The sequence below is a fragment of the Rana temporaria genome, chromosome 4 (assembly GCF_905171775.1).
Source record: "Rana temporaria chromosome 4, aRanTem1.1, whole genome shotgun sequence".
Lineage (NCBI taxonomy): Eukaryota > Metazoa > Chordata > Amphibia > Anura > Ranidae > Rana > Rana temporaria.
Genome location: NC_053492.1, coordinates 158,807,003 through 158,832,061, shown reverse-complemented (window position 1 = coordinate 158,832,061; position 25,059 = coordinate 158,807,003). Strand labels below are relative to the sequence as shown.

At 43.7% G+C, this 25,059-nt stretch overlaps 1 protein-coding gene across 2 annotated transcripts in view; it reads left to right on the top strand.

Moving 5' to 3' along the window:
• IFT80 (intraflagellar transport 80) overlaps positions 1-25,059 on the top strand; it is a 225,091-nt gene that overhangs the window by 175,316 nt on the left and 24,716 nt on the right. For both annotated transcript variants that reach the window (XM_040349275.1, XM_040349274.1), the window contains exon 16: positions 4,501-4,672. In XM_040349275.1, the coding sequence (XP_040205209.1) occupies positions 4,501-4,672 (172 nt within the window). The remainder of the gene's footprint in view (positions 1-4,500; positions 4,673-25,059) is intronic.

Below are 25,059 nucleotides of genomic sequence, written 5' to 3'. Positions count from 1 at the left end.
TCTTGTGTCTCCCCAGTTAGCCGGAGGTGCTCTTGAAGAACTGAAGGGCTGGTGGGAGGATGAGGCTAAAATACTTCTGTGACGGCAGTGTTTCCTGAGAGGGGAGGAGCCAGGATCTCTCTAAAGTGGCTGTCCTGAAAGACTCCTGGAAAAGGACGTTACCGGTACGTAACTCAGTTTTTTATGTAGCTCAGGGATATACAGCAAAACATTGACTGATGAATATAGCAATACAGTCTAAAAGTACAGTCGGGAGACTAAGGTTCAAAAAAAAAGACAGGAAGAAAAAAAAAAGTACAACCAGTATTGTATCATTCTGTTTAATACCAGGTCTATTGGTGAGAGTCCAGGAGTACTCAACTAGCCATCCCGCACCTTCTCAAATTTGACTGGACGTCCCCAGTGTTGAAAAATTAGGCCATCACGGTGTAGGTTAGTATTCATGGAAGAAACCCAAGTTTGCAGTAATGCTCTAGAAACTGCTTATTTAGTATGTGTCTATTGTATAGTGTCATCTAATATGCCCAATATGCATTTCTTAGGCTCTAGTTTGATATCATTCTGGAAAGCTTTTTTAATCGGGTCCACAACCATGGCTCAGTATCTTTGAAGCTTGGGACAGTGCCATAACTTATGCATCAAGTTGCCTTGATCTTTGCAACATCTACTACAGATCAGGTCCTGTAACAGGTCCATTTTATAGAGTTTGACGGGGGTGAAGTGGACAGGTAACAATGGGGTAGATTCAGGTACCTTTTGCGCCCTCTTACGGAGGCGCAGCGTACCGTTTTAACGCTGCGCCTCCGTAAATTACGTGCGCTACGCTTCATTCATGAAGCAGTAGCTACGTAATTTGCGCGGGCGCTCCTTAAAAATGCCCGCGTAAGGGCGCGTAATTTAAATGATCCCGTAGGGGGCGTGGATCATTTAAATTAGGCGCGTTCCCGCGCCGAACGTAGTGCGCATGCTCCGTCGGGAAACTTTCCCAACGTGCATTGCGGCAAATGACGTCGCAAGGACGTCATTTGCTTCAACGTGAACGTAAATGGCGTCCAGCGCCATTCACGATTCACTTACGCAAACGACGTAAAATTAAAAATTCGCGACGCAGGAACGACGGGTATACTTGGCATTGGCTGCCCCTGCTAATAGCAGGAGCAGCCTTACGCAGAACCCGATGAACGCAAACGACGTAAAATGCGTACGCAGGGCTCGCGTAGGGTTGTGAATCGGCGTTAGTATGCAATTTGCATACTATACGCTGACCACTACGGGAACGCCACCTAGCGGCCATCGTAAGAATGCAGCCTACGATACGACGGCATAAGAGCCTTATGCCAGTCATATCTTAGGCTGCAGTCGGCATATCGAGCCCTCTGAATCAGGAGCAGTCGATACGCCGGCACAACTAAGCAATTTCGCTGCTTAACTATGGTTACGCAGATGCAATTGCTTTCTGAATCTACCCCAATGTTTATAGTTAGGAGAGCCTCTGCGAGATGTTCAATGAGCTGATATGCACCGATTTCAGTGCATTTTCCCACTGTTCACCCTCTAAAGGGCAAACATCTAGTTCGCCAAACTCCATTGCCTTGTTTAGCCTTCCAAATCTGAGGAAAGATGCATGGCACAGAAGCAGGAAATAAACTGTTTTGTTGTAGTGGTACGATGCATGAGATTAAAAATTGGAGTGGGAGAGAGGTGCCAATCAACGGGGAGATTTTGGGGCTTTACTGCATGCTGGAGTTGTAAGTAGTAGTACATATGGTTGGGGAGGTTAAATCAGGTTTATAGTTGCGGGAAGGGAATTAATCAACCTCACTAAAAATGAGTTGACAAATGACAATATCTGGAAAAATGCAGACTGTTTAAATAGCTTTTTCTGGCATTGGTAGTCCTTGGAAATGGGCCACATTACTTGTCAGTAAAATCTTGGCGGTCAGTGGAGAAGCCTCTGCAGTAATCAGTGGGGTAAAGACCACTTTACATTGGTGGTCATTGGCAGCAGGTCCCCCTAACACTGGTGGTCAGTAAAAAAAAACATTCCTTTTAGTTTGTGATCAGTGGGAAGAATGCTCCATACATTGGTGGGAAGAATGCCCCCTTACAAAGAGCTGAAACATCATTGTGATCCATGGTTATTTATCATAGGGGAAAAAATTGTTAATTGCTGAAAGAACCCCCCCTGCAACCTCTAAAGGAACCCTAGGGTTCCGCAGAAACCTGGTTGAGAAATTGTACTTGGAATGAAATGTTACCTGAAATGTTACTTTAAAATTGCCTTTTCAGGGGTTAGAAGTTGGTTAGGGTAAGAGCTAGGATTCAAGGATTCATGCTAGGACTTGTTAAGCACACAAAAGTTTAAAACCATTTAATCCTCCTTCATGCTGCTGCACCGTAAACTGTGAGTTCAGACTTTAGCTGCTTTTATGTGGTGTTAGATTTTTTTTGTGATGTCAAAAGGTCCCACCTTATTCCATTTACGACTGTTCTGTGGGAAGTGGCAAGAACCAATGACTGTTCTCTAGGAAGGAAAGAACCGATGGTAAATGTCATCACAAATTGGACAATTCAGGATGCATTTTGCAAGTCATAAATGCCACTTATTAGGCTGGAAATTTTCACATGGAAAATACAAGTGGGAACCTTGCATTTCTTTATTTTTGACACTGCCTAAAGACAGCCTCTAAGGTGGAAGAAAAACCTAACTACCTATTCTTAAAAATGTTCTTACCCCACTCGTTCTACCTATCCTGCATACACCGTGTAAAAAAAGATCTGTATACTAGCCTATTTTTAACCTGCACAAGTCATATGATCCTGCAGTCCTGGCTTTCCTGTGTCAGTATGCAGCTACTCCAGGGGAGAGGAGGGAGTGCCATGGAAGCCTATAGGTGACATCACAGTTCCCAGAATTCACAGCTGTTGTCAAGCGCTTCGTTACATGGAGTAACTGGAGCTGCAGGTTCATATGACTGAACTAAGGAAAGGTAAGGTTACAGATCTTCTTTACACATGGTATGCAGGTTAGGTAGGAAGAGAGGTAAGTGAACATTTTTAAGAATAGTTAGTGCCACCCCACAACCACAGGGAGCAGTCTAAAGCCAGCAATTAATTACAGGTACTTATATAGCGCTGTCAATTCATGCAGCGCTTTACATACATATCGTACATTCACATAACCACCCTGCCCTCAAGGAGCTTGCAATCAAGGGTCCCTAACTTACATATACTAGGGCCTATTTAGACAGAAGCCAAATAACCTACTAGCATGGCTTTGGAGTATGGGAGGAAACCAGAGTACTCGGAGGAAATGCATGCAGCCACAGGGAGAACAAGCAAACTCCAGGCATGTAGTGTCATGGTTGGGATTCAAGCCAATGACCCTAGTGCTGCTAAGCGTAAGTGCTAACCACTTTTCCACTGTGCTGCCGGCAATAGCTCTCTTTTCTTGGGGTTTATAGGTTGGTAGGGGGTGTGTGAGAGTTGAAAACTGGACCTGAATCAAAACCTCAGCACAGCATTCTCCTTTGACAGAATCAAGAGTATTCAATAATTAGTAAAGATAAATGTGAGCCCTTTTAGGCAACTGCGCTTATGGAAAATTGCGTTGCAGGTTTGTTTTAAGGTTAAAAGAGTCCTGTGCAGAGCAAAAAAACATTTCCGACCTCCTTTTAAAACTAGTTGCCTGGCTTCAAAAACGTTTTTATTGACATCAAACAAGCTTACAGCAAGTGGAGTTGGCACTCCTGATCTGCATGCTTTTTCTGGATCAGTAACATGAAACGTATGTTGTAAGCATATTTGGGGCAGCAAGCAAGTTTATTTTATTTACTGCACTCTGAAACTGAAAGGTAAAAATTGTGCATGCAGGCACTTTGCAAAACTGTGTCTTGTATCTATCTCAGTAGGTTTCCCAGCTTCTGTGTAGCAGCACTATTTAAGATTCTCTATGACCACTTGGCATGATCTCTGCTGGCTACGTAGCTCAGAAGTCAGAAGCTTTCCATACCTACTTCTTATTTGTCATTATGCTCTTATTTGGAAATGGGGCAGAACCATGTCACTCCTATGTGTTTTTTTTTCTACTTTAATAGATGGCTGTATTTGATAAAACAAAGAACAATAGAAAGGGAGGGATAATTAGGCTGAGGATAGAACCACGATGTTCCTCGATTCCTGGCGAAGAATGACCGTAGTTCCTACAATAAATGTCTTCTTTCAAAAACATGTCAAAAGCAGGTTAACAACTGCCATGTACACAAGTCCTAAGGCAGTGCAGGGTGCAACATCCATTGTAACCCTTGGCAACTAATCGGATGATACATTTGTTCAATTTAAAACCGTCAGTAGAATGCGGATGATTCCTGATTGGTTGCTGTGGGCAACTGCACTGCCAAGGAAATTCACTGTGTTTTATCACCATCAATAATTTGACATATCTAAAACAAAAGCTGATAATCTTGGATTAGAATATAATAAATATTTTTTTTTTTCTAGTGAATATAGTAAAAGTCCCCAGATAATCAGTTTTGTTGGAAACAAAGTGACAATCCGGAAAAGTGATGGCTGTCTTGTCCACACTAACATTTCTTCATATCCAGCGATTCTTCATGACTACTCCTCTACTGCTAAGTGGAATGATGCATTAAGGCTCTGCCGCTTTGTAAAGGTAATGTTTTTTGGGTTTCAATGTGTTTTATTGCATGCATAACTTCAGCAGGCACTATTTAATTGCCCAGCTTGTTGCTGCTTTTCCTTTTATTTTGTGATTTTATAGTGGGACTTCACTCTCCCAATAAGCATTGATTATTTTTAATCCTTATGCTGCTAGCATTAATAAATAGATAGGAAAGTATATAATATTTACTTGTTTCAAACGTTGTTTTACATTTCTTGTTACTTCCTGGTTTCCTGCCTAGGCAAATGATGTCATACATCCCAGGAGTCTTCAGGAGGGGAGGCGGGGTTTTCTCAGCTAAGCACACTCTCCTGCCTGCATGCTTACAGGAGTTGTAAAAGCATTAGTTTTTTTATCTTAATGCATTAAGATAAAAAAAACTTTTATGTGTAGCAGCCCCCTAATTACTTATCTGAACCCCAGCGATGTCCACGAATGTCTAGGACTATCCTCCTGATTGGCTGATACACAGCAGCAGTGCCATTGGCTCCCGTGGCTGTCAATCAAAGTCAGTCAGCTAATCGGGAAGAGATGGGGCGGAATCGGGTCAGGGCTCCATGTCTGAATGGACACATAGGAAGCTGCTGACTGCGGGGAACTCGATAGGAGGGAGGGACCAGGAGCAGCAAAGAGGGACCCGGGAAGAGGAGTGCAAAACCAACTTCACAGAGGAGGTAAGTATAACATGTTTGTAAAAAAGCTTTTACAATCACTTAAAGCTAAGGGCATATGGATTCCAGGAAGTAAATGCTAGATGAATCATTTACCCATACTAAAGATGGCTATGGCCAGAAATGCTAGGGGGGGGGGGGTTTCAAAGTGATTTCCATGGAAGCATGGAGACATGAATGGATGGGGGAGTTTGCTTTGAATATTAAAAAATATTTAAATAATGCAGTGAAGATTTGCTTCATTTGAAGGGAAATCTATCAATATACAAACATGGAAATTACCATTGTTTCTCTTTCTAATAAAGCTAGTTACCTGTTAGGTTGATCTTCTTGTTGCAGTTCTTTGTGTCACCACCAGACCTATGCAGATAACGACTCCTGACTTTCCTGATCTGCATACTTATTCCATAAAGTATGAATGCCAGTTAAGCTGCATTTCAGGCCAGCAATTGTTGTCTTGGTATTTTCCTTATGCCTAACTATCTATCTGTCCTCTTAAAACAAGGGTTCTTCACTTCAAACCTATATGTTTTTTTTATTTTACTTTAACCACTTAAGGACCGGACCAATATGCTGCCTAAAGACCCAAGGTGTTTTTACAATTCGGCACTGCGTCGCTTTAACAGACAATTGCGCGGTCGTGCGACGTGGCTCCCAAACAAAAATAGCGTCCTTTTTTCCCCACAAATAGAGCTTTCTTTTGGTGGTATTTGATCACCTCTGCGGTTTTTATTTTTTGCGCTATAAACAAAAATAGAGCGACAATTTTGAAAAAAATGCAATATTTTTTTACTTTTTGCTATAATAAATATCCCCCAAAAACATATAAAATTATTTTTTTCCTCAGTTTAGGCCGATACGTATTCTTCTACCTATTTTTGGTAAATAAAAATCGCAATAATCGTTTATCGGTTGGTTTGCGCAAAATTTATAGCGTTTACAAAATAGGGGATAGTTTTATTGCATTTTTATTTTTTTTTATTTTTTTACTACTAATGGCGGCGATCAGCGATTTTTTTCGTGACTGCGACATTATGGCAGACACTTCGGACAATTTTGACACATTTTTGGGACCATTGTCATTTTCACAGCAAAAAATGCATTTAAATTGCATTTAAAGAGTTAACCACAGGGGGCGCTGTAGGATTTAATGTTCACCTAGTGTGTGTTTACAACTGTAGGGGGGTGTGGCTGTAGGACTGACATCATCGATCGAGTCTCCCTATAAAAGGGATCACTCGATCGATGCGCCGCCACAGTGAATCACGGGGAAGCCGTTTTACATACGGCTCTCCCCGTTCTTCAGCTCCGGGGAGCGATCGCCACGGAGCGGCTATAAACGAATACGCCGTCGTCCCGGATCGCTCCCCGCGGGAACCCGACCTCCGCATGTCGCAGGGGGGGTCCCGATCGGACCCCCGACCCGCGGAAAGGCAGGGACGTACAGGTACGCCAATGTGCCTGTACGTGCCATTCTGCCGACGTAAATGTACATGCGGCGGTCGGGAAGGGGTTAAGTTCTCTGCCACATTAAATCCTAATTCTAGTTTATGATTAAAATGACTTGAAATTCAGCAAAAACTACAAGGCTTTGGACCCATTGGGGAAATGTGATCTATAATAACTGCAGACTCATCTGCACTTTTCACTCTTCCACTGCTGTGCTCTTTTAATAAAGACCTGCCTAACTTTTATTATGTGCTGGTTAATGAATTAGTCACTGCCCACCCCAGTTGCTTACAGAACTCCCTGTTCACCAGAGACGTCTCATTGTTATTGAAGCGGTGTTCACCACCATAGCATATAGACCACTATCAGTATACATACATCTTTCCCCTATTTTGCAAATATCCCTTTTGATATATATAAGTGTTCCTGTTCCCACAGGCCACATTTATCACTTTTGTTTTCAGGATAGTTCAATGAACCCATCTTTACTAGAACATTCAGGTCTCTGGCCTGTGCTTAGATGGTCATTACAAAGATGCTAACAGCATAAACTGGAACCTTTACAGTCACTGGCAGCAGATGGATGCAGGAAAGGTCACAACCCAGACCCCCTTTTTCACCTGGAGCCCATTATACTTTTGACCTTGGCGACCATTAAAGCTGCATCACTGGGGAGATTTGATGGGCAGAGATGTGACATCTTGAGGAAAGGCAGGATGTAAATGGACTCTAAACGAGTGACGACCACTAGGGCCACCTTTCTGTTGAAAAATCAATTCCAAATGCCCTATTGCTTTCTAAGTAAGCATCTGCTAACTTTTCACTGGGGCAATTCTTAACCGTATGAACAAAAAAAATAATATTCATCCATGAACATTTTAATCTGACAATCATGTTGATTTGCTCGCTATTACTTTTACTGTTTATTATCAGATATCTTAAATTGAATTATTACACGTTTGTTGATTTGTATTGCCAAAGACCCCACCAAGAGAATTGGTGGGGCCCTTGGAATTTTATTTCATATTATGACACAGTAGCTTTATTGTGCTTGAACTTGCTAATGGTGTGGTCCTGGTCAGGTATGCCTGAGACAAACACACACTTGCCAGCTAATCGAAAAAAAAAAAAAAAAAAACAGATGAAACTGTCTAACAATTAAACCAAGGCCCAGATTCACAAAGAAGATAGGACGGCGTATCTCCAGATACGCCGTCGTATCTCTGAGTTGTGCCGTCGTATATCTATGCGCCTGATTCTTAGAATCAGTTACGCATAGATTTCTATTAGATCCGACAGGCGTGAGTCTCTTAGGCCATCGGATCGTAACTGCATATTTACGCTGGCTGCTAGGGGTGTGTACGCTGATTTACGCTTAGAAATATGTAAATCAGCTAGATACGCAAATTCACGAATTTACGTTTACGTTAGGCTTTTCCCGGCGTAAAGTTACCCCTGCTATATGAGGCGTATATGCGGCATACCAAGTTAAGTATGGCTGTCGTTCCCGCGACCAAATCTGAAAATTTTACGTCGTTTGCGTAAGTCGTCCGTGAATGGGGCTGGACGTAATTTACGTTCACGTCGAAACCAATACGTCCTTGCAGCGTATTTGGAGCAATGCACACTGGGATATGTCCACAGACGGCGCATGTGCCATTCGTGAAAAACGTCAATCACGTCGGGTCATGGTTATTTTACATAACAAACGCCCCCCCTGTTCCAAATTTGAATTAGGCGGGAGCGATTTACGCTACGCCGCTGCAACTTACGGAGCAAGTGCTTTGAGAATACAGCACTTGCCCGTCTAAGTTGCGGAGGCGTAACGTAAATCGGATACGTTACGCCCGCGCAAAGATACGCCGCTGTACGAGAATCTGGCCCCAAGGTTTTAGCGGCACTCCATTTGTAAATATACTGTAAAAAAAAAAAGAAAGAAAAAAAGAGTAAATATACAGTATATGGAAGTCACAGTGACTCATCAAGGTCCTTCTGTATAGTGAAGTCCTACCACTAGTATCCATGTGTTTGTTTCTCCTAGTGTTCCTGTTCATTTATTTATTTTACTTTAAGCAGAAGTTTTTCTTTTAGACCCTTGTTTCTATGCAATTGTATTACAATGAATATTGCAGCATGTTTAATGATGATCATTGCATATTTGAGAAAATTGACAGCATTTATGAAATCATTGTAATCTTGGTTCTGCTTGCTAAGATTTCTTGGTAGTGCTTTTTTTTAAGCATTTCACTGCATGGGAGCTGTATAGGATCACATTTTTATCTGTATCGAAAACTGCATAAAATCAGGGAGTTTTTTTTTCTTTTTTGGGGGGGGGGGGGGGGGGTTTGTCAGTGTTTAGCAATTTGGAAGACTTTCTGGATTGATTACACCTTTACCTTTTTTACCGATTGCAGAGATTACAGCACTGGATCCTGCCTTATTATGTTTGCACCATGTACTAATATTTTGTCTATGGATAACTGCAGTTGGGTCAGATCATCCAATATAATATGGTACAGTTGTAGAGCCTTATTTATTGCAGGAAGAGGATTCTGAATCTTCCTGTTGTAATGATAATGAAAACTCCAACTTGAAAAATTAGACCCCTTCTCTTCTCATGGAGTGGTAGGTTGGTGGATCCAGGAACCCAGGTGGACACATCACATAAATACATGAGGTATATTGCACTAGGCTGGTGGGCCTTCTTTTCATTTTTCTAGTGCAGACATCTCGCTGAGTTCTTGCCATGTTATGTGAACAGCTTGTGAATCATTCAACCTACTGGCATTTATCCAAGGAGTGACGCTTTAATTTGACTGCAGCTTTGTAATTTTAACTGGTCTTGATTCTGATTCCTGTTTTGATGCAGACATCCGATTATTTTGTTGGGTGAGAAATTTGTCAGCGTTCCCAAGAAAGATTTTGTTTTAGATTTGTTTACAGTGTACCTTTTTCCACATTTATCCTACTAAACTGCTACTTGCATACCAGAGCAAGCACCTCTAGGCTCCTGCATGTTCCCTTTTCTTCAAGAGCACCCCAGGAATACTGAAACCCATGACACTCAATTATACATATAACATCTTCATCTAGGAGATCAGAGCTCGACCCTGTGCCCTACTCCCCCCTGTTGGTCTAGAAATGATGGCCTGACCCACACACCAAGTGGAAGCCATTGGAGGGGGGCAGAATCAAGCCCCAAATTCCTTGATGACACTATTTGCATAAAATGTGACCAAGATTTCTGGATATCCAAGGTGACCTAAAAGAAAGGAGGACTTGCAGAGAAGATACAAAAGCTGTCTGTTCTGGAATATAAGTGGTAGTTTTGTAAAAAGAATGTGAATATTGGGGGAACTAATGCGCAAACCACACTAACTAGAGCAATACTGAACTAAATTTAAAAATATGGATAATAAATTAAGTAAATAAATAACACTAAGCAGCAGCCACGCCAATAAGTGCTCACACACTAAATATGACTGACAGATAAGGGGAAGGGCAATGGCGCTTGCTAATAAACAAGATAATAAACTAACTGTTTGTAAAAAGAATATGGCCATGGCTTTTTTGCTTTAAACTGATCGTAAAGGTTTGTTTTTAATAATACACCTCTTCTTCGGTTCCCAGCCGGTGCTTTGGGCTCCCTCTCATTTTTGAGTGCCCCCATAGCAAGCCACTTGCTATTAGGGTACTCGTGTGGGCTTGATCCTGAGCTGGGCTGTGTCTGTCTATTGACACACACAGAATGACTCATCCTTGTCACCCACTCCCTCCTCAAATGATTTGATTGACCGCTGCAGGAACCAATGGCTCCTGCTGAGGAATCCTGTGAGGAGAGAGAGAGAGAAGCGTTGAATCGAGTTCAGGCTACAGTAAGTATTTTGGGGGGGGAGGGGGGGGGAACTGAACACAAAAGTTTTTTTAATGCATTAAGGTGGAAAACATTTAGCATTTACAACAGCTTTAGGGACATAGGCATATTTTCCCTGAAGTAATGGCTTGGTGAAAGCTGTAACAATTATTGGTAAGCTCTTGTAGAAAGAAATGTTTGGACAGCCGCACTCTGGAAAAACCTTCTCGGTTGCCTTTTATTGATAAAAGTTATCAAACACCATACATCACAGCAAAGATAGGGGCATACAGCTGACGTTTCACACTACAATCAGTGCTTACTCATAGCTATGAGTAAGCACTGATTGTAGTGCGAAACGTCAGCCGTAAGCCCCTGTCTTTGCTGTGATGTATGGTGTTTGATAACTTTTATCAATAAAAGGCAACCGAGAAGGTTTTTCCAGAGTGCGGCTGTCCAAACATTTCTTTCTACAATTGCTTCGTGCATTGCCGGCACCTGGGTTTCTCTGAGCATACGGATTTATCCACATACCAAATTGGAGCGGTGACTATCTTCTCTCAATTATTGGTAAGCTCCATAGTCAAATGGAAATAGTTGTAAGGATGCTTTTCTTTTTTTTTTCTTTTAACCACTTCCGGACCGCCTCCTGCACATATATGTCGGCAGAATGGCACGGCTGGGCACAAGCACGTATATATACGTCCTGTACTTGTACCCAGCCGTGGGTCGCGGGCGCGCTCCCGCGACCCGGTCCGAAGCTCCGGGACCGCGGCTCCCGCGGACCCGATCACCGCTCGAGTGCGGCGATCGGTCCCCGGAGCTGAAGAACGGGGAGAGCCGTGTGTAAACACGGCTTCCCCGTGCTTCACTGTGGCGGCGTATCGATCGCGTCATCCCCTTTATAGGGGAGACACGATCGATGATGTCACACCTACAGCCACACCCCCCTACAGTTGTAAACACTCACAAAGTGAACCCTAACTCCTACAGCGCCCCCTGTGGTTAACTCCCAAACTGCAACTGTCATTTTCACAATAAAGAATGCAATTTAAATGCATTTTTTGCTGTGAAAATGACAATGGTCCCAAAAATGTGTCAAAATTGTTCGAAGTGTCCGCCATAATGTCGCAGTCACGAAAAAAATCGCTGATCGCCGCCATTAGTAGTAAAAAAAAAAAAAATGCAATAAAACTATCCCCTATTTTGTAAACGCTATAAATTTTGCGCAAACCAACCGATAAACGATTAGTGCGATTTTTTTTTTTTTACCAAAAATAGGTAGAAGAATACGTATCGGCCTAAACTGAGGAAAAAAAAAATATATATATGTTTTTGGGGGATAGTTATTATAGCAAAAAGTAAAAAATATTGCATTTTTTTCAAAATTGTCGCTCTATTTTTGTTGTTGCGCAAAAACTAAAAACCGCAGATGTGATCAAATACCACCAAAAGAAAGCTCTATTTGTGGGGAAAAAAGGACGCCAATTTTGTTTGGGAGCCACGTCGCACGACCGCGCAATTGTCTGTTAAAGCGACGCAGTCCCGAACTGTAAAAACACCTTGGGTCTTTAGCCAGCATATTGGTCCGGGGCTTAAGTGGTTATTATGTGCAATGCATTTTTGTGGTAGTTGTTACTATAATAGGATGTCCCAGATTTTCATTTCATTAGGACTAGAGGTGCACCGAAATGGAAACTTCAGAACCGAAACGAAACCGAAATTTAAAAAAAATGTCAGGCCGAAACCGAAAATTACTTTTCTTTTTTCCCCCTATTTCAATTTATTTTAAAATAATTGTATGCATTACATGAGACATTTTAATTAGCTTCATTGATTTAAAATAACCGGAATTGAAAAGCTACAAGTCATGCCCACCTGGTTTTTCAATGCAGTCTCACCAGTGCCCATCAATGCAGCCTGATCAGTGCCCATCCAATGCAGCCTCACCAGTGCCCATCCAATGCAGCCTCACCAGTGCCCATCCAATGCAGCCTCACCAGTGTGTATAAATGCAGCCTCATCAATGCAGCCTCACCAGTGTGTATAAATGCAGCCTCACCAGTGTCCATAAATGCAGTCTGACCAGTGGTCATAAATGCAGCTTCACCGTGCCCATCATTGCCGCCTTACCGTGCCCTCATTGCCACCTTACTGTGCCCTTATTGCCACCTTACTGTGCCCTATTGCCTTATTTCTGTGTCCTCATTGCAGCCTCACCATCATCATTGTAAATCACCATAATCACACTTACTTTGCCAGTCAGTGCGTGGACTACGCATCTCCCGCAGCTCTCACAGAGCTGTCTGAAATTTTCAGCCGCGTTGTGACGGAAGTCCCGTACTCCTCCTAGACCAGCTTGTGTGATAGACGCAGTGTTATCACACGAGCTGCTCTAGGAGGAGGGCGGGACCTTTTTCATGGTGCGGCCGAAAATTTTACAGTCCAGCCCCCAGGCTGAGCCAGTCACAGGAAGCGTCCCCTGCCATGCCACCCATCGCCACCAGGAACGGTGCAGCAGTGCAGACTACAACTCCCACAATGCAGCAGCCAGCCAATCGGCGGCCGACTTATACGATCTAAAGGAAAAAATATAGCAGACAGGCAGCGCGACCGTTTGGGTCATTATCGGCAAATTTTTAGTTGTTTCGGCATTTCCCCAAAAGAGCTATTTTCGGCCGATATGTATCGGTCTCTGATATATCGGTGCATCCCTAATTAGGACCCTGAAAAGCTAATAATTTTGCATTGGACCAAAATTTTAAATATATATCCAAACATTAATTTTTTTTTTAGGCTTTTATTATATATAATTAAGATTTAAGGTAGTGTGTGTGTGTGTGTATGTATGTATGTATGTATGTATGTATGTGTGTAATATATAATACATATTTTTTATATATATATATATATATATATATATATATATATATCACACACACACACACACAATCTCTGGTAAAAAAAGTTGTTGAATACTTGTTAGACCAGTAAGGCTTGGCTTACACCTATGCATTTTTAGTGTTTTTTGCATTTTGCTTATTTTCACTACAGTGCATTTAACATGGTTTCCTATGGAACACGTTCTGTAGTGCAAATCTGCAAAATGCAAAAAGCACAAAAAATGCATAGGTGTGAATCCAGCCTTAATAAGTATTAGAGTTGCAAATACATCTACTATGAGCAAAAACATTGCAGGGCGACTTTGAAGCAACTTCAGGGAATTCCTGTGTAATGTTCCTGTAATGTCAGGTCCAAAAAGTTTTAAAAATGGCAGTTTTTTGGGAGCAGCGATTTAATAAAGCTTTAAGTGAAACCATAAAAGTGAAATATTCCTTTAAATTTCGTACCTGGGGGGTGTCTAAAGTATGCATGTAAGGTGGCACATTTTCCAGGTGTTTAGAACAGCAGCAAAATTACATTTCTAAAGGAAAATAAGTCACTTAAAACTGATCGCGGCTGTAATGAATTGTCGGGTCCCGGCAATACAGATAAAATTCATTGAAAAAAAATGGCATGGGTTCCCCCCCTCCAGTCCGTTACATTGTACCCCTACCATTTCACCCAAAAAAGTATAAAAAAAACAAGAGCCAGCTTGGGACAAGTCCTTTATTAAAAAAGAAAAACGTCCAGCAATGTAGATCCATCTCGCTCTGACGATACAGGGAAAAAAAAAACAATACTAATGCGCCTCCATAGGAGACTCCCGTCAAGTGACGCTACTCCCGCCGTGACAGCTCTTGTATAGCTGAGGGCAGGGCCACCTGGTGACGTACACGGGTGACCCCGCCTCCCTCTGGTGCCATGGGAAAACCGCAGGAATTACCAATTCATATAGGAGGGGGCCAGGATCTGGGGGTCCCCTTGTTAAAGGGGGCTTCCAGATTCCGATAAGCCCCCTGCCCGCAGATCCCCACAACCACCGAGCAATGGTTTTGGGGATGAGGCCCTTGTCCCCATCAACATGGGGACATGGTACTTTTGGGGTCCAGACCCCAAACCATCCTCCCCATGTTGAGGGCATTTGGCCTGGTACGGTTCAGGAGGGGGGGGCGCTCTCTCGTCCCCCATCTTTTTCTGCCGCCTGCCAGGCTGCATGCTTGGTTTAAGGGTCTGGTATGGATTTTTGGGGGGACCCCCTACGCCATTTTTTTTGGCATGGTGTTCCCCTTAAAATTCATACCAGACCTGAAGGACCTGGTATGGAATTTGGGGGGACCCCCACACAATTTATTTTTAAATTTTGGTTCGGAATTCTCCTTAATATTTATACCAGGCCCAAAGCATTAAAATCACTGATCCTTATTCACACACAGAAGAGTAGAGCAAGCAGTGCACAGGATGGTGTGGAGGATGCAGAACTTTTTGCACATGTGACTGTCAAGGCCACACAATCTCTCTTCTTTACTTACTTACTATCCATACTTCATTTACTTTTATTTAACCACTTCCATACAGGGCATTTTCACCCCCTTCCTGTGACGTCGCTCCCAAACAAACTTGACGCCCTTTTTTTCCCCACAAATAGAGCTTTCTTTTGGTGGTATTTCACCTCTGCGGTTTTTATTTTTTGCGCTATAAACAAAAGAAGATCGACAATTTTGAAAAAAACACTATCTTTTACTTTTTGATTTAATAAATATCATAATTTAAAAAAAAAAAAAAAACTTTTTTTCCCCTCAGTTTAGACCGACACGTATTGTTCTACATATTTTCGGTCAAAAAATCGCAATAAGCGTATTTGATCGGTTTGTGCAAAAGTTCTAGCGTCTACAAAATAGGGAATAGAATTATGGCATTTTTATTTGTTTTTATTTTTTTACTAGTAATAGTGGTAATTTTTATTGTGACTGTGACATTGCGGCGGACATATCGGACACTTTTGACCCATTTTTGGGACCATTCACATTTACACAGCGATTAGTGCTATAAAACTGCACTGATTACTGTGTAAATGTGACTGGCAGGGAAGGGGTTAACACTAGGGGGCGCTGAAGGGGTTAAATATGTTCCCTAAAGTGTGTTCTAACTGTAGGGGGAGGGGGACTCACAAGAGGAGGAGATCGATGTGTGTTCCTCTGTACTGGGAACACACATCAGTCTCACCGCTGACAGGACATGGATCTGTGTGTTTACACACACAGATCCATGGTTCTGCCGTGATTGCGGGCAATCGCGGGTGCCCGGCGGACATCACGGCCACCGGGCACGCGCACAGGGTCCCGAGCAATGCGGTGGGGGCGGGGGCGGGAATGCAGGGACGTCATATGACGTCCTGTCTGAAAGACGAAAGGTTCCCGCCGACGTCATTTTACAATGACTCGGTAGGGAAGTGGTTAAGTACACATCTTACTCTTTATACCTACACATATGCTGTATTATGCTCAATATTTATTTTATTCTTTCTATGAACTAAAAGTCTGTAAAAGGATATTGTAACAAGAATAATGAGCAACACCACTGCATTATAGCACTAGAAGTTGTTGACATCATTATTTTTCATGCTATAGTAAAATACAATGCTTTCTCTGCATATTGTTTGCTCTGGAGGGAGCTTTGTCTTTTTGTCTGTAGAACTGCAGGAACTTGTGATGGAATGCAAACAGATAAGTCCTTTTTTCTCAAATTGGTCTTTTTAGAGCAGTGCACTCTAAAAAGCAATTCAACATAAACCTAGTGGAATGCTGGCCATATACTAGTAGGATTTAATTCAAAATGTGTAATTTTAACAACAATGGTTTGATTTCGTAATCATTAGTAGTCAATTTAGCATTAGCATTTGACCATAGTGACATATTTCAAGGGAACGGTATAGAATTTTTTCCTTGAAGGAACACATTTTTAACAGTGTATGCTGTTTTTATTCAAGTCTGTTTGTTCCAAAACGAATATTAACATTTTGAAGTAGTTTAGAATGGCCATCAACTTGACAAATATACTGAGATTTTTCATACAAATTTTTGTAATCTACTAACTAGTGTATGGGCAGCTTAGGATAAGAAACGCGTCAAGGTTGTGTTTTCTTGCTTAAAAAAAAAAAAAAAAAAGTATAGCTAATCTGTAGGGAACACATTTTTGTTTTATTTGCAGCAGTTCTTTTTTTTAAAACCTACATCCAATATATATCAGGTGTTTAGTGTATACAATATTTAAAGTTCTATCCCATCCTTTTTTTTTCTAAATAAAGCAAATGCCCTGGACTAGTTCAAATATACATGTAGCTCTTTATTCTAAGCCGAGGGGTGCCCAGTCTAATAAAAAATGAAACATAAAATCTTGATCGTGTGTGTGTTTTGTGTCAATGGTACATTGTATATCTCTCTATGTTGTGGGCGTTGAGGTGCCCGTCTAATAGTTTTTTTAAACTATCGATGGTCCCTGCTGATACCACTGCTTGTGGAAGAGAATTCCACATCCTTATTGCCCTGACAGTAAAGAACCCTCTACAACAGTGGTTCTCAACCTGGGGGTCGGGACCCCCTCGGGGGTCAAATGACGATGTCATGGATCTTAAGATATTAAAGTGTTTCTACTTGACATCTGTTACACAGGAGAGGGACATTCAATGCAAGGACACCGGCTATTGAAATGCTAAGTGGAACCAGCTAGAGAAATACCTTTTATTGTGCTCTGCAGGCTAAGAGCGGGTGTCGGAGACACTCCGTCTGGCTAAAAAACTATGGATTGAAGGTTAATTGAATCTAGAATGTATGTGTGAAGATGTATGTGTTTATTGTTCTAAAGGTCAGAAGCCTCCTGTCAGCTGTATTGAATTAGCATTCTATTGTCTAAAGCAATGTAACCTCTCAGAGGTAGTAATTAAGTAGACCGGGTTATTGTGTACATTGATTACCCCCTGGGGCTTCTGTCTCAATACACAAGTCTTTCTATCCAAGCTATTGGACCAATCCCTGTTGACAATTTCAAGTCCCCATTTGCATGGTCAAGGGGGACCTGAGTGAAGACTGCATATACTTTACAATTGACCAATAGGAAAGCGGTTGTTGGGAGTGGGATGTTCCAAATTCTGTATAAAAGTGTGCTGTGTAATTGAAAATAAAGAGTCCTGTTGGAACTTACATACAGCCTGCCTGGTGTTTGTTCTCAATGGGTCCGAATGGCACATAGCTGTAATTCGGATCCCGGAACCTTGGATGACTGGACCATCAGACGCTGCAATCTGCAAGCTGACTCACTGGTAGCAGAGGAGTGTCGGGAGAGCAGGACCTGGGCGAGAAAGGATCTCGTCACATTGGTTGGCAGCGGTGGGATTTGCTCTCCAGTTACTGGGACAACTCCAAACCACCACCATGAATGACCAGCTATGCAGCCTGGAGGAGAACCATGCTAAAAGACTTGCTTGAGAGCTGTGGAGGGACCGGTGGGAAGAACAAGGCCACCCTGATCATTGCGCTAGCCGAGATGGATCAGAGGGATGGTGATGCAGGACCCCGGTCAGTTGAAGACTTGTTCCAGCAGCGAGTTCAACAACGGTTGGCATTATATGGTGCTAACCCATCAGAGACGGCCATACAGAATACTATTAGAGACCTCCAGCTGCAGGAACAGAGAGAACGAGAGCGGCAACAGAGAGCACGAGAGCGGCAACAGAGAGAACGAGAGCGGCAACAGAGAGAACGAGAGCGGCAACATGAGCTGGAAATCGCCTACAAACAGCTGCTAGACTCCGCTCAGCAGCATGGTGGGGCTCCCTTTACATGGGACTATGAGGAAATATCAGCTGACAGTGATGAAATCCTGGCTGAAGAATCGGCAATGTGGCAGAGTAACAGTGGGCTTTGCCAACCTGGCCCTGTAGCTATGGGCCCGGAGGTCTTATGGCGGATGCAGCAAGCGTTGACTGACCTTGATGATCCGGTTTCTGCATGGGATGATTTTGAATGGAGGAATGTGCCTGTCCAGCAGTCTGCCAGTGAATCAGCAGTGGAAAATCGGGAGCTTGCCATTCCCAAAGCGGAAGTACTGACCGAAGGGCCGAGCTCTGCTAACCTCTGCTCAGTACCCATAGCATCTTCTGGGTTCCATGGACAGGAGATGATGAACCTCTATCCCCAGACACCAGTTGTAGAGACAGGGGATTTGATAGACTTTTCTGTTGAGGAAGAACAACCTGGGGAGCCTCCAGCAGAAGAACTGGTATCAGGGCCAAACTTCACTGTGCTCTGCCCAGCACCAAGGGCAGTATTTGTGGAGTTACAAGGAACTTCCTCAGCTGAAGCACTGGTCACCGGACAGAGGGATCAAGACCTCTGCCCCACCCCCGTGGCAGTTCTGGAGGCTCAGGGTGAGAAGATGGCGATCACTCCCCAGCCACAGATTACAGAATGTATTGACTGTTCAGAGGATGTTATGGATTATGCACCCCCAGCAAAAGTGCTGGCAACAGGGCAGAATGCTAGCCATCTCTGCCCAGCATTGGGACCAACTGTGGCGTTCCAGGGAGCCGGGGCGGTTGGCCCCCCTCCCCAGCAACAAGCTGAGGTAGTAAAGCTGTTACTCCCAGCTGAATCACTGGCAGCAGGGCAAGATGCTACTGGCTGCTGCACACGACTACAGCTTGAGCAGATATCGGTGGATGGGACTGTGGTCTCCACTCACAGCAACCCAGCAGAAGAGCTGGCAACAGAGCAGAGTGCCCCAGGCCTCTGCTCTCAACTAACAGGAGAGGGGGTTCCTGTGGTAGTGGATGGGACTCTGATCTCCACTGACACAACCCCAGAAAATGGTGCGGCACTGAGACAGGAGGATGTCGGCTTTGCTTTGCAAGCACCGGGGGACTTTCACCTAGCATCAGTGGATGGGACTTCAGTCTCCACTGGTGTACCTCAGGAATGGTGGCCAGTTGGCCCAGATCCACAACAGCATGATGAACTGAGCCCAGCCACCCTGTCTTCTCTCCAGCGGCTGAAAGGACTCCAGGGAGAAGGGCCAGTCCAGGCCTCTCCCCAGCGGCAGGCGTGTTCTCTGAGAGAGGCAGAGATGGGCTGGGTGAGTAATGCTCTGTTTGGGACAAGGTATCTGGGGTACTGGGTGGGTACCGGAATTGGGATCTCTCCCAGGGTTAGTCTCCTGCCAAAGGGGGAGATGTGTGACAGACCTAGCCGGGACAGGGGCTTTTGGAGAGGACTGAATGTGAGCCTCTTGCCGTCCGATTATGGGCCAGGACCTCAAAACAGGAAGGCAGATGGGTCATCCCAGCGGACAGTCCTGGAACCTTAAGACTACTTTTCCAACATCCTCGAGTTGACCCGTTTGGGTCCCACTGCGGCTGTTGGACTGTTTCCCAGGGGAAGTAATGTCATGGATCTTAAGATATTAAAGTGTTTCTACTTGACATCTGTTACACAGGAGAGGGACATTCAATGCAAGGACACCGGCTATTGAAATGCTAAGTGGAACCAGCTAGAGAAATACCTTTTATTGTGCTCTGCAGGCTAAGAGCGGGTGTCGGAGACACTCCGTCTGGCTAAAAAACTATGGATTGAAGGTTAATTGAATCTAGAATGTATGTGTGAAGATGTATGTGTTTATTGTTCTAAAGGTCAGAAGCCTCCTGTCAGCTGTATTGAATTAGCATTCTATTGTCTAAAGCAATGTAACCTCTCAGAGGTAGTAATTAAGTAGACCGGGTTATTGTGTACATTGATTACCCCCTGGGGCTTCTGTCTCAATACACAAGTCTTTCTATCCAAGCTATTGGACCAATCCCTGTTGACAATTTCAAGTCCCCATTTGCATGGTCAAGGGGGACCTGAGTGAAGACTGCATATACTTTACAATTGACCAATAGGAAAGCGGTTGTTGGGAGTGGGATGTTCCAAATTCTGTATAAAAGTGTGCTGTGTAATTGAAAATAAAGAGTCCTGTTGGAACTTACATACAGCCTGCCTGGTGTTTGTTCTCAATGGGTCCGAATGGCACATAGCTGTAATTCGGATCCCGGAACCTTGGATGACTGGACCATCAGACGCTGCAATCTGCAAGCTGACTCACTGGTAGCAGAGGAGTGTCGGGAGAGCAGGACCTGGGCGAGAAAGGATCTCGTCACAGACGATTTGCCAGGGGTCACCGAATCCTGGGCTGTTCCTGAAGCCCGCACGCTCTCCTAGTCTTTTTGCTGCCGCCCAGCAGGGCTGTCCCTGGAGCCTGCGACCGCCCACTCAGCCTCTTCACAGCCACCCACTCAGTTCATGGCATGGCTGGGGGGTAGAGACTAGAGGTCAGCTGACTGGTAAAGTATGAAGTGGGAGGGGCTGGAGGAGACCCCATCTCCTGATTTCGGCATAGGTGTCACTGCTGCGAGACACCACAAAGTCAGAGATACAGTGAGTAACACTACCTGTGATTATAGTTGCTATTAATCAACAAGAAAGACGGCTAGAGAGAGTGATGGGGAATTTTTTTTTTTAATTAGGATAGAGAGATAAAAGGGAAAGAAAGGAGAACAAAGTGAAAAAGTGGTACATCCTAAAATGTAGCATAATGGGATTTAATACCGTATGAGTGGAAGAGACTCAAATTACTTGTCTTGCCTTTGGTGCCAAAAACCCACTCTACGAAATAATTTTACTGTTAGGGGTCCCCACAGCTTGGGAAATTTTATCAAGGGGTCACGGCACTAGAAGGTTGAGAACCACTGCTCTACAAGGTTTAAGTTTAATCTGCTTCTCTTCCAGCTTTAGAGAATGGCCGCGTGTCTCTTTAAATTCCCTTTCACAGAATAGTTTTTTTCCCTATGCTAGAGTCATCAGTACGGTATTTGTACATTGATATCATATCCCCTCTCAAGTGTCTCTTCTCCAGAGAGAATAAGTTCAATGCTTGTAGTCTTTCCCCATAGCTGAGACCCCCCAGTCTCTTAATTAGCTTTGTTGCCCTTCTCTGGACTCTCTCCAGTTCCAGCACATCCCTCCTCAGGACTAGTGAACAGAACTGGACGGCATACTCCAGGTGCGGCCGGCCCAGAGTCTTGTAGAGTGGGAAAGGTTAAAAGGTCGTGCAAAGGTTAAAAGCACGTTTTTGTCTAGGGGAATAGTAAAAAGGAGTTTTACTTGCCTTAACGCTCCTGCAAGCTTCTCCTCTGTGACTTGTCCCCCTAAGCTGTTTTCTTCTGTGTTTTGTCATTGGTCACACTCTGACATTATCACATATAATGCAGGTCCAGAAGTCCTGCATTGTAAGTGAGGATGCCAAGAGCCCACCCACAACTTAAAGCATGGTAGGAAAGAGTAGAGCGCTGACTGGGGGAGGGTAAAGGATAAGTTTCAGTGAAACTTTTTTTTATTGTTCCTACATATAAAAATTAGCATTTAATGCTTGCAGTGCAGAGGGAGATTTAAATGAATATGAATTGCACAGGAAATGATTGATTCATGTACAGTTTATGTGAAATTGTTGTAAAATGCTAATATACAATGTAGGGAAATTAAAGTGGAACTCTCAGTCAACATTGACTATTTTAAATCCTTATGCTGCTGGCATTAGTAAATACAGGGGGTCCCCGACTTACCAACGCCCGACTTACGAACTACTCCTACTTATGAACGTGATGCTGCGGGGCCATTCTGCGCGAACCATCTGCCGTTCTGCGCATGCGCAGGCCAGACGGAGTTTTGGAAAACATCGAGAAATTTCCGTAATTGGCCACGCATGTGCAGAACGGCATTCGACGGAACATCAGAAATGTCTGGAATTGCCGTTCTGCACATGCGCGGCCCTACTTACTAACATTTCCTGATTACAAACAGGAAAGTCCCCAACTTTTTCGTAAGTCGGGGACCCCCTGTAGATGGGAAAGGTATATTTATTTGTTTTTAAACTTTTCTTTTTACGTTTCTTCAGTTATTTACTGGTTCTTATACCTAGGAAAATTATGTCATACATTCTAGAAGTCTTCAGGAGGGGAGGAGGGGTTTTCTCAGCTAAGCACAGCCTCCTTCCTGCATGGCTGAGATAAGGGCAGCTTGATTCCAGGAAGTAAATGCTAGATAAATCATCTACCTTTTACTAAACCACTTAAGGACCGGACCAATATGCTGCTAAATGACCCAAGGGGTTTTTACAATTTGTCACTGCGTCGCTTTAACAGACAATTGTGCGACGTGGCTCCCAAACAAAATTTGCGTCCTTTTCTTCCCACAAATAGAGCTTTCTTTTGGTGGTATTTGATCGCCTCTGCGATTTTTTTTTTTTTGCGCTATATACAAAAATAGAGCGAAATTTTTGAAAAAAAAAAACCAATATTTTTTACTTTTTGTTATAAGGAAAATAAAATAAAATACATTTTTAATCAAACATTTAGGCCAAAATTTATTCAGCCACATGTCTTTATTAACCCTTTCATGCCTATGCCTATGTATGACATTTGGTGTTTACAAGTTAAAATCCATATTTTTGGCTAGAAAATTACTTAGAACCCCCAAACATTATATATATATTTTTAGCAGAGAATCTAGAGAATAAAATGGCGATTGTTGCAATATTTTATGTCATACGGTATTTGTGCGGCGGTGTTTTAAACACAACTTTTTGGGAAAAATTTACTTTCATGAATTTTAAAAAAATGAAAAAGTAAAATTAGCCCAATTTTTTTGCATAATGTGAAAGATGATGTTATGCCGAGTAAATAGATACCAAGCATGACACGCTTTATAATTGCACGCACTCGTGGAATGGCGACAAACTACGGTAACTAAAAATCTCCATAGGCGACGCTTTAAACTTTTTTTACGGTTACCAGGTTAGAGTTACAGAGTAGGCCTAGTGCTATAATTATTGCTCTCGCTCTTACGATCGCGGCGATACCTCACATGTGTTATTTGAACACCGTTTTCATATGCGGGCGCGACTTCCGTATGCGCTTTCTTTGCTGCGCAAGCTCGCGGGGAGGGGGGCGCTTTAAAAAAATTTTTTTTTTGTTTTCTTATTTATTTATTTATTTTTTCTAATATTACATTTTTTTTTTTTTTTTTTTTACATTTTGATCACTTTTATTGCTGTCACAAGGAATGTAAACATCCCTTGTGACAGCAATAGGTTGTGACAGGTACTCTTTATGGAGGGATCGGGGTCTAAAAGACCTCCGAGCCCTCCTTTGCACTTCAAAGTATTCAGATCGCCGAAAACGGCGATTCTGAATACTGTGTACTTTTTTAAATCCGGCGCCATTGGCAGCCGAGAAACCCGGAAGTGACGTCATGACGCCGCTTCCGTGGTTTCAATGCGCACACTGAATCAAAGCCGTTTACGGCTTTGTTTCAGAGCGCGCCGAGACGCTGGAGGCGCCGGATCGTGGATCGGGTCTCCCGGTGGGACGGGAGGCCCGGTCAGAGCGGCGAGAGGCGGCGGGAGGGGGGGGATGTCCCCTCCCGCTCCTCCGGCATAACAACCGAGCGGCTTTTAGCCGCATCGGTTGTTATGTTTGGAAAGCCGATCGCCCGCTCTAAACAACGGTACCGGGATGATGCCTGCGGCTGCAGGCATCATCCCGGTACAACCCCTGAAAGCCGAGGACGCATATATGCGTACGCTCGGCGTGAAAGGGTTAAAAAAAAAAATCGCAATAAAAAAAAAAATAGCTACCTAGCGGGAACAGCGACACTAATACAGCGATCAGAAAAATGATCACTTAGGGACACTGGCAATAGGGAGTGAAAGGGTTAACTATGGCGGTGATCAAGGGGTTAAAACTTTATTAGGGGGGGTACGGGGGCTACCCTGGACCTAACACTAACTGCCTGTCACACTGACACTAAATGCAGTGATCAGTACATATATGATCACTGCATTCAGTGACACTGTGACAGGGGGGTGGGAGTGATCGCAAGGGGTTAAATGTGCCTGCGTGTACTGGTGTCAGTGTAGTGTTGTGCAGACTCACTGTGTGATGTGATCTCTCCTCAGCGGCGGTTGAAAATACCGCCGAGAGGAGAGATCACATCACTTCCCTCCTCCTGTGTTTACACAGGAGGAGGAAGTGACACGCAGGGGGAGTGCGCGGATTGGCTGAGAGCGATCCGGAGCGGGCGGACAAAAACGAACAGCCGCCCCCTCATCCCGGATCGCTCGGACAGCCACGGGAACCGCCGCATGTACGGGGGGGGTCCCGATCGGCCCCCCGACCCACGTCTAGGCAGGGACGTACAGGTACGCCAATGTGCCTGTCCGTGCCATTCTGCCGACGTAAATGTACATGCGGTGGTCCGGAAGTGGTTAAGATGGCCACAGCCGGAAATGCTAGGGGTGTTTCTCAAAGTGATTTCTCAACAAAATAAAGCGTGGAGACATGAATAGATAGACGTGTTTGCTTTGAATATTAAAAATGAATGAAATAGCATTTTTGATATGTGGCGCTCAGATGCAATGTAGGTCTGCTTTAAATAGAA